The 10,868-nt window shown below is 42.7% G+C and overlaps 1 protein-coding gene across 3 annotated transcripts in view; it reads left to right on the top strand.

The window, feature by feature from the left end:
- Positions 1 to 10,868, top strand: part of OLA1 (Obg like ATPase 1) — a 183,319-nt gene continuing 172,451 nt past the window's right edge. For 2 of the 3 annotated variants that reach the window (XM_021715889.1, XM_008064751.2), the window contains exons 1-2: positions 1 to 45; positions 1,312 to 1,412. In XM_021715889.1, the coding sequence (XP_021571564.1) occupies positions 1,312 to 1,412 (101 nt within the window). In that variant the 5' untranslated portion in view covers positions 1 to 45. The remainder of the gene's footprint in view (positions 46 to 1,311; positions 1,413 to 10,868) is intronic. The other variant, XM_021715890.1, reaches the window with a different exon arrangement.

Raw genomic sequence — 10,868 nt, 5'->3', positions numbered from 1 at the left:
TCTCTCTCTCGCTGGGACCCCGTGTCATCGCCCACCCCGAGCACGGTGAGGCCCTCAGAGAGGCCACGGGCGCGTTCTCCGCCGGAAGCTCGGCGCCCGGGCCCGTTGCTCCGGGACGGCGCGAGGCCCGGGCTTGGTGGCCGAGATGGGGCGAGGGTAGCGGTTGGCGTGGGGTGTGTGGATGAATGAGGCGCCCTCGGACTAGGCCGCGCGTCCGGAGCACGGCCCACGCCTTACTCCCGCACGCCCCGGGGAGAGCCTGCTCCGGAGGCCGGGACCGCCAGTGGCCCAGTCCAGAGGAGGAGCTGGTGGCTGGGGGCCCGCTTTGGCTGGGAGGCCGGCCTCCCCTCGGTAGGCCAGAGGACTGGACAGGCTCCGCTCCTGCAGCTGCTCTTTGGAGGCCTGGAGGTTGGCTGGAAACAGGTGTCCAGACGCTGAGAGGGGGTCAGGGATCAGAGGCTGGAATATTACTTTAGGAGCGGGGCTCCGGCGTGGGCCTAGGAGGTACAACTCGCAGCCAGAAGATAGGGACAGTTTTTGTTCCTAGCTTCTAGGGCATCTGGTTAGCAATCTAAGTGAACTCAGTTTGCAGTAGTGGAGTGAGATTCATTCTGCATGGACGAATTTGGAGCCAGAACTAGCAAGAGACAGAAAGTTTCGACTTGTAAACAAAAAGGTTTGGTGGATTCATTCATGATTGGAAGTCACCAGAATGTAGATTTCAGGTTGCTTATTAGGTCTGATGAGCCGGACCTACGGTTGCCAAAGGTGGCTGGGACTTGGTTGGAGGGACCCCGACACCTGCTGTTGTGTTCACCCTTGTGAAAAATGGGGGTTGTGGGCTAATGGAAAGATGAGGTTCCAGATTATAGAGGAATGGTTTGGTGAGGGCTGGCTTGGTCGCTGTGTTTCTAGAATAGGTTTTCTTTGATGTTCATCTGTTTACCTGCTTTCAATTGCTTTCAGTCATATAACCCTATATCAGGTTAAGAAATAAAGTGTTTTGTGAGCAGCCTGAATGGCAGATTGGTAGCTAAATTATAAGTTTATCTTTGATTCCTGGTGTCACAAAGATTGATTTTTAGATCAGTCTTTCCAAAACTTCTCAGGCGTTAACTGCTTTGACAACCATCCAAATCATATATGCTTACAGATTTTTTTTCTTTTTGCTAAAAAATAGTGGATTGGTATATACACAGTATGTTTTATGCTTAATCTATTATTCAGTAATATATTTCATGTGTTGAAATGTGTTTTGAGTTTATAGGGATAATAAAAGGCTGTTTTTATGTGTTTGTTTTGACATTTCAGATGCCCCCCAAAAAGGCAGGGGATGGAATTAAACCACCCCCAATCATTGGAAGATTTGGAACCTCTCTGAAAATTGGTATTGTTGGATTGCCAAATGTTGGGTAGGTGAACACTGAGGCTTCTTGTATTTTCATTTCATAATTATTTTGGGTCCTATTGTAGAAATGGGTACTCATGAGGTAATGAGAATTAAAGTTGAAGAAAAGAGGCCAGGGAGCTGGAATATTAATATTGCAAAATTGGGCTTTAATTTAGATGTGTTTTATTGATTTCACTACTGGCTGGCTATGTGTGGTATCTATGTTGGCTGGCTACCAAAGGCGATGCAGTAGGATACGTTAGGAAATAGTTTTAAAAGTTCCATTATAAATTAGATTTTTGGGCGATCAGGGGTTAGATGGGTGAACTTTTACTGGAAAAAGAGGTGACAGTATTGAACTTAGTATTAAAACTTGCTAGATAAAAGGGTTCTTGTTATGAAGTGTCTAAATCTGAAAGTTGTGAGCAAAAATTTGAGTTTTATAATGATTTAAAAATTAAAGTGCATCATGTGTTTGCAAATAAGATAGCGATAGGAAATTTATATAGGGTTTATCATGCAAATCTATACACATGCAACCTAAATGTTCAAAGTCTGCTTTTTTATTCTTTAGCCTTTCACTAACTTTAAAATATAAAGTGCTTCTAAAGTGACTGTGGTGGTATACTAATGAGTTACAGATCCAGGTTGGATTTGTGAAAGTGACTGAGAGTATTTGGGAATGTACTTTGGGCATTTAGATAGGTAACAAGTACTACCATGTTTTTCCATGTGTTCCTTGGTGCGATTGTCATGGAGGTTCCACCGTGAATGGAGCATGGTATGACCAAGTAAGGCAGTGCTGAAGTTCTTATAATGTAAAACATTATAAGAACTGGCACAGTGATTCAAGCTTGTAATCCCAGCACTTTGGGAGGCGGAGGCGAGAGGATCGCCTGAGCTCAGGGATTCGAGACCAGCCTGAGCAACATGGAGAGACCTTGTCTCTACAATAAATCAAAAAATTAACCAGGCATGGTGGCACTTGCCTGTGGTTCCAGCTACTTGGAAGGCTAAGGTAGAAGGATAACCTGAGCCCAGTAGTTAGAGGCTGTGGTGGCCATGAGCGTGCCACTGCCCTCCAGCCTGGGCGACAGAGTGAGACTCCGACTCAAGAAAAAAAAAAAACCAGAACAAGAACAAGTGTGGTTGTCCTAATTTCAGTCTTTCCTGGAGTGGGAGAGTTTTGCATTTTGAAGGGGTTTCCTGCTGTGATATAGTCTGCTTGCAAAGTAAGACTAAGTTGAGTGTGGAAATGTAAGCAAAACAAATCAAAGTATGGTAGGGTGCTATCAAGAAACTTGAAAGCAGCCAGGCTCGGTGGCTCAGCCTGTAATCCCATGCCTTTGGGAGGCTGAGGTGAGTGGATTGCCTGAGCCTGCGGGTTTGAGACCCGCCTGGGCAGCAAGACCTCATCTCTACAATAAATCAAAAAATCAGCCGGACGTGGTAGCGCATGTCTGTAATTCCAGCTACTCTTGGAAGGCTGAGGCGGAAGGATCACCGGAGCCCAGCAGATTGAGGCTGCGGTGGCTGGGAGCGGCCACTGCACTCCAGTCTGGGTGACAGAGTGAGACTCCAACTCAAAAAAAAAAAAAGAAATTTGAAAGCAAGGTATGATCATTATGTATGATGTGAACTTTATTGCACTAGTAAGGAAGATGTAGTTTTTAGGTATTAATATACTTCTCTTATTCTAGAATTGCTGCAGCCAATGTAACTTGACTTAAATGGGACTATTCTAAAATGGATCATTCTGTGGGGCTTTTTTTTGCTATGTTGCCCAGGTTTTGAGTGCCTGGCCTCAAGTAAACTCCCTCCTTGGCCTTCCAAGTTGCTGGGATTACAGGTGCAACCAGTGTAGGATCAAAAATATTGGAAAAACTCCAATAAAAAATAACAATACAGCAATAAAAATAATACAAATAAAAAACAATACAGTATAACCACTATTTACATTGCATTAGATATTATACTATACCATTGTATACAGGGGTTGGCAGATGTTGGTATCTGTTGAGGATCCTGGAACCAGTTCCCACAGCCACTGAGGGATGACTGTAGGTTGTAGAGTGTAATAAAATCAATGTACATGAAAATTTATTGTTTTGTGTAAATGAGCTATTTACTCTTTTAAATCAAATACTACCCACCCTTCCCCTGTTTCCTTGAGGTATGCTTTACAAACAGTAAGTCACTTATTTTAAAGGTACAGTTTAATGAGTTTTGGCAATTGTGATTGGTTGTAAACATTACTTTTTGTAGAATGAATCTACTTTACCCAGCTATTCCGGTTAGGGTTCTTTGTAATTGACACAGTTTTGGCTATTTTAAGCAAGCAAAAGGATAGAATGGAAGGAGGAGCTGAACAGCTAGACCTCAGGAGGGCTGTGAACCTGGTGGTGCTGGAGAGATGGATGCATGTGGAGCTCATCTGCATGAGCTGTTGGACTTCGGGTTGTTCCTTGTCTCCTCCTCTTCTCCTGTGATTCCGGTTCCTGAGTAAGACAATCTGACTGGGCATGTCTGTCTCTAGATAGGTCTAAAAAAATAGATTGTGGGAGGGGACTGTTCCTAAAGGATGGCCTACTGATAAGGACATTCAGGGTAGAAACCATCTAGAGCAAGGGTCTCCAACCCCTTGACTGCGGACAGTACCCATCCATGTAGGAACCGGGCTGCACAACAGGAAGTGAGTGGCTGTGAGTAGAGCTGTATCTACTGTCAGATCAGTGGTGGCATTAGATTCTCATAGGAGTGTGAACCCTAATGTGAACTGCATGTGAGAGATCTAGGTTGTGCGCTTCTTGATCCCCCTCTCCACCCCTACTGTCCATGGAAAAATTGTCTTCCATGGAACTCATCCCCGATGCCAAAAAGGTTGGGGACCTCTGATATAGAGAATCTTTTGATTTTTAGCTGGATAAATAAGACTGATTGCCTAGACACTTAGAGTTAATAGTTATAGTTAACTGGATACTTATTGAACACTATATACCAATGACTATTTTGAGTGCTTTATATATTTTATCTAACTTTAATTCCCTTCAATTAGAATTAAATTCTATGAAGGCAGAGATTGTGTTGTTCTGCCTTATTGGTATATTTCTAGTGCCTAGACTGGTGTTAGAAACATAGTAAGTATTCAGTAATTATTTATGAATGAGGTAGATATTTTCCCTTTGGTGGCTGTGTGTAAATTTAATGATTAATTGACATGTTTTGGAGGCCAAGGTGAGAGGATTGCTTGAGCTCAGTTCAAGACCAGCCTGGGCAACATAGTGAGACTTTATATCTACAAAAAACAAAACAAACCAAAAAGAAAGAAATTGACATGTCTTAGTGACTATCTTTAATGAAGTATAAAGAATGTGGAAAGAATATGGTGATTTGGTTTTTTGTTCTGTACTGCTTTTTCTTTCTTTCTTTCTTTTTTGAGTTAGAGTCTCACTTTGTTGCCCAGGCTGGAGTGCAGTGGCATGCTCATGGCCACCTCAGCATGGACCTGCTGGGCTCTGGCAATCCTTCTGTCTCAGCCTTCCAAGTAGGTGGAACCACAGGCGCGCGCTACCATGTGCGGCTAATTTTTTATTTATTATAGAGACGGGGGCTCGCCAAGTTGCCCGGGCTGGTCTTGAACCTACGGGCTCAGACAGTTCACTCACATTGGCCCCCCAAAGTGCTGGAATTACAGGCTGAGCCACAGAGCCTGGCCCCGTACTGCTTTTTATTTTTTATTTTTCTTACCTGAGTGAGTCTTTATAAATTAGCTTCTCTTAGACCAATGTATTATTGTGGGTGTGAGGCTTAGAGGCTGCTGGGGGGATTACATTTTGATACAGTATTCCAAACTTCTTCACTTCTGTCAAGGATTGCTCTTCTTGTTTCTGCCATTGCATTAGATGGGATTAGGTTCAATTAGGAGCATCAGAAAACCCTACACAATCAGTTTCTTTTTTATGTAGAAATGTGCATTCTGTGGTTATCGATTCATGTAGGGATCTGCTTTATGGAGTCCTCAGGAACCCAAGCTTGTTGCAGCTTGCAGTTTGGCAGTTCCCAAGGTGTGGCCTCATCCTTGTAGTCTGGTGTGTTGTGAATTCCAGGTAGGTCGTTATTGGAGGGTCAAAGGGCCAAACTTGGCCTGTAAACTGCCATACCATATCTCTGCTAACATTCCTTTGTCCAGAATCTAGTCACAATAATTTTGCTGGCTGTATGTTCAATTAAAAGTTTTATTACCCTGAAAGAAGGGGAGAACGGATATTGGGGACAACTAGTATACTCGCTTCCACGCTCAGGACTGTCGCAGGAGGGTAGTTGTCTCACTTAGCTACTGGTTCTGGAAATGTGTTTTGGTGTCCCTACTACTTGCCTTCTCCCAATTTACCAGAAACCAGTCACAGAGTTTGTAAGAACTACTGTTGCTGAGAGAAAAGGTGGTAAGAAATGCTGGGGGAAAAAAATCCCCTCAAATGACACAAGATAATTATCATCGTTTTAGTTGTCCATTGTTGTGTAGCAAACCACTCCAAAAGTCCATGATTTAAAACAACAGTTTAGTATTTCTCAGGATTCTTTAGGTGTTTAGATGAGTGGTTTTTTTGTTAGTTTGTTTTGGGTTTTTTTTGAGCCAGGGTCTTGCTCTGTTGCTCAGGCTGGAGTGCAGTGGCAGCACGATCATGGCTTATCACAGCCTTGACTTCCTGGGCTCAGGTGGTCCTTCTGTATCAGCCTCCTGAGTAGCTGGGACTACAGGCATTTGCCACCATGCCCAGCTAATTTTTTGATTTTTTTTTGGTAGAGATGAGGTCTCACTAATTGCACAGGCTGGTTCTTAAATTCTTAGCTCAAGCAATCCTCCTTTCTTGGCCTCTCAAAGTACTGGGATTACAGGTATGAGCCATTGGGCCCCATCTAGATGCTAGATGAGTCATCTGCTGGTGTCTCTTGGGGTCCCTCGTGTGGCTACATTCAGCTGGTGGCTAGTTGGGACTGGGAAATGCAAGATGGCTACTCCCACAGGTCTGAGGCCTTATCAGGGTTTTCTGGAAGTCTGGGGCATTTGGCCTCTTTTTCTTTCTTAGTGGTCTCTAGTCCAGGCTTCTTTATAGCCTGGTGGCTGGCTCCAAGGCATTGGAGGTGTGGCAGTGGCATACTTTCGTATGGTATTGGACATCTTTTGTGAAAAGTCTGTTTTTTTCTTAATGACTAGATGTTTTTATTCTCGATACGAGTTCTTTGTTGGATATGTATTACAGCTATCTTGTCCCAGTTTCCTTGACTTTTCACTTAAAACTTAAAAAGTTTTTGAAACTGGCACAGTTGTGTATACTTGTAATTTCAGCTACTTGGGAGGCTGAGGTAGGAGGATCCCTTTAGCCCAGGAGTTCTGGGCTATAGTACATTATGCATTTTGAATGTCTGCAATTCTACCAGTAGTGCCAATTGGTTGTCTAAGTTCAGCATTAATACGGTAGCCTTCTGCTGGGTGTGGTGCCTCAGCCTCCCAAAGTGCTGGAATACAGGCTGAAACACCAAGCCTGGCCTATATTTTTTGAGTCAGAGTCTCACTCTGTCACTCAGGCTAGAGTACAGTGGCACACTCAATGGTCACCACAGCCTTGACCTGCTGGGCTCAGTTGATACTTCCACCTCAGCCTTCCAAGTAGCTGGAACTACAGGCACGCTCCATCACACCCAGCTAATTTTTTGATTTATTGTAGAGACAAGATCTCACCAAATTACCCAGTCTGGTCTCAAACCCGTGGGCTCAGGCAGTCTTCTCACCTTGGCCTTCCAAAGTGCTGGGATTGCAGGCATGAGCCATGTACCCAACCTTAAAATATTTCTTTCTAACCTCTGCTTACATTTTCTAAATGTTAACATGTTCTGTAACCATATTACAGTTATCAAAATCAGGGGCTGGGCGTGGTGGTTCACACTTGTATTACCAGCACTTTGGGAGGCTGAGGTAAGAGAATTCCTTGAGGTCAGGAGTTGGAAACTGTGTGGGCAACAAAGCGAGAGCCTGTCTCTATAAAAAAAAAAAGAAAAAAGTGTGTGTGTGTGTGTGTGTGTGTGTGTGTGTGTGTGTGTGTGTGTGTGTGTGTACTTATTAGCTGGGCATGGTGGTGCATGACTGTAGTCCTAGCTAGCTACTTGGGAGGCTGAGGCAGGAGGATTGCTTGAGCCCAGGAGTTCAAGGTTACAGTGAGCTGTGATCATGCCACACTGCATTTCTGCCTGGACTACAGAGTGAGACACTGTCTCTAAGATTAAAAAAAAAAATTAGAAAATACACATCGATTTACAAATTGTTCTACTATATTTCTTTTTTTGGTCTGGGATCCAGTCCAAGATTATATGTTACATTTAATTGTTTTGTTTCCTTAGTTCCCTTTTGTCTGGAACATTTTCTCAGTTTCTTTGTCTTTGATGTCCTTGACACTTTTGAAGAGTGTGGGCAAGTTATTGTGTACAGCCCTCATTTTCTAATGTTTCCTCGTGATTAATTTCAAGTTATGCATTTTTGGGCGCAGAAGTGACATGTGCTTTTTTTAGTACATTGTATTAGGACGCACATGATGTTGATTTGTTCCATTTCTGGTAATGTTAACTTTGATTGCTTATTGGTGTCTGACAGATTTTGGTTCTGACAGATTTCTTCACTGAAAGGGTTACTATTTTCCCCATTGCAATTAATAAGCATCTTTTATTTATTTTTATTTTTTGGGTCAGAGTCTCACTCTGTAACTCAGGCTGGAGTACAGTGGCATGTTCACGGATACCGCAGCCTTGACCTGCTGGGCTCAGGCGATCTTCCACATCAGCCTTCCAAGTAGCTGGATCTACAGGTGCATGCCGCCACACCCAGCTAATATTTTGATTTATTGTAGAGATGGGGTCTCGTCATGTAGACCAGGCAGGTCTTGAACTCCTGGCTCAGGCAATCCTCTTGCCTTGGACTCCCAAAGTACTGGGATTACAGGCATGAGCAACTGGGCCTGACTTTAATAAGTATCTAATAGGAGACCATTTGAAATTATGTACATATATTGTTTCTCATACTTCCCCCCCACCCAATTTTGGCAGTATTATTGTTCTTGTTAAAACAGTTATTGTGGTGTTTACCAAATGGCTAGTTAAAACTTTCTCTTGCTTTATTTATAGAAGGAGCAATGGAAATTCTGTTGTATAGAATTCTATGGTATAGAAGAGTTTTCCTATTTATTAATGCATTTGATTATTATTTATTTATTTCAGTATAGATTCTTATTTTATTGTTGGTTATAATCTATTACTGTTGTTATTTTGTTGCTCACATTGCTCAGATTTGGTGATTAGGGGCCTTCACATTCACTTATATTTCTTTTGACATGTCCTCTTCATTTTTTGAGTACTTTTTAGTCTCTTGCACTATAGTATGTTTCAGGGTTATTTATATTCTCTGCAGCCTTAGAATGCACACATTTTTGTTTGGACATATGTTTTTATTTCTCTTAGATATATATTTAGGAGTGGGATTTCTGAGTCATATGGTGACTATGTTTAACTATTTGAGGAACCGAGAAACTGTTTTTCCAAGTGACTGCACCATTTTACTTACCTACAAACAGCGTATGTGGGTTCTAATTACTTCACATCCTTGTTAATACTTGTTATTATGTTTTTGATTGCCAAGGTGTAAAGTTTTTGATTTGCATTTTCTTGATGGCTAATGGCTGAACAGTTTTCCTTTTCCTTTTCTTTCTTTTTTTTTTTTTTTTTTTGTGAGTTAGAGTCTTACTGTGTTGCCCAGGCTGGAGTGCAATGGCACTGATGATCACCACCCACTGCAACCTCCACCTACTGGGCTCAGGCGATCCTCTGCCTCAGCCTTCTGAGTAGTTGGGATGACAGGCAAAGTGCTAGAATTACAGGGTCTGAGCCCAGCCTTGAACAGTTTTTCATTTGCTTATTACTTCTTCGCTTTTAAAATATATTTTCACTGGGTAGAATTCTAGGTTGACTTTTTTTCTTTCAGCACTTTGAAGGTATCTTGTATTTTCTTGTAGCTTTTTAATGAGAAGTCTGTTGCCATTCTCATTGTGGTTTCTCTCTCCCTCTACATACATATATATGTGTATATATGAGGGGGGACCCAAAAAAAACCCAGAATTTATTCATAAAACATTGTGTATTCTTGCATGTTTATACTTCCGTCACCTTCAAAGTACTCTCCATCCGATGCAGTACACCTATTGAGACACTTTTTCCACTGCTCAAAACAAGTTTTTTTTTTTTTTTTTTTTTTTTGGTCAGAGTCTCACTCTGTTGCCCAGATTGGAGTATAGTTGCATGATCATGGCTATTGCAGCCTTTAACTGCTGGGCTCAGGTGATCCGCCTCACACTCCCTAGTAACTGAGACTATAGGCACACACCACCATGCCATGCTAATTTTTTGATTTTTTGTAGAGATGAGGTCTCGTCATGTTGTCCAGGCTGGTCTTGAACTCCTTGCCCTCAGGCAGTCCTTCCACTTCTGCCTCCCAGAGTGTTGGGATTACAGGCATAAGCCACTGCACCTGGCCTCATAACAGTTTATGAGCTCAATTTTGATGCATTTTAATGCTTCTGACATTTTTTGTTTCACTTCTGCCACATCCGCAAAACGTTTCCCTTTGAAGACTTTTTTCATCCGAGGAAACAAAAAAAAAGTCAGGTGAATAGGGAGGGTGGGGCACGGGGGTCCTGCTGTTTTTGGTCAAAATCTGCTGAACACTCAGTGTGGTATGGGTGTTCATGAAATGGGCAAATGCGTTGAAAAGATCTCCAAAAACAAAAATTCACTAAAACTGAAGGCAGCCTTTCACAACAATGCTAGCTGGTACACTGATGTTAATGGGTTCCTAGAACACTTACCTAGTGGCAGAAGCCTGTATAACAAGGGCCCCATCTCTAAAAGTTAATTTCGTTTTTTGGAGGATCTGGCTCGCGCACGCGCATGCGCGTGCACGCACGCATGCCTCTGACTGCCTTTAAGTTTTTCTCTTTACTATTGGTTTATTGCAATTTGATTTTCATGTGCTTTGGTGTGGTTTTCCTTAGCCTTTTTTTCCTTGGTATCTGTTGAGAATTTAGGTGTCTGAGTTTATGATTTTCATTAAATTTATGAAGTATTTGGCTAATATTTCTTCAGATACTCTTGTTGGCTACCTCGTCTTCCTGTTACAATCATGTGGTGTATAATGACGTCAGTCACACTGACTACATATATGACAGTGGTTCTGTAAGACTGTAATGGCCGTAATCCAAGCACTTTGGGAGGCCGAGGCAAGTGGATTGCCTGAGCCCGCGGGTTCGAGACCAGCCAAGGCAACTTGGCGAGACCTCCTCTCCACAATAAGATAAAAAATAAGCCAGACTCGGTGGCTCAGCCGTAATCCCACGCCTTTGGGAGGCTGAGGTGAGTGGATTGCCTGAGCCCGCGGGTT

The sequence above is a fragment of the Carlito syrichta genome, unplaced genomic scaffold (assembly GCF_000164805.1).
Source record: "Carlito syrichta isolate Samal-C Ts95f unplaced genomic scaffold, Tarsius_syrichta-2.0.1 Scaffold307993, whole genome shotgun sequence".
NCBI lineage: Eukaryota > Metazoa > Chordata > Mammalia > Primates > Tarsiidae > Carlito > Carlito syrichta.
The sequence above is the reverse complement of the archived record's forward strand: the minus strand, read 5'-3'. Positions and strand labels throughout refer to the sequence as shown.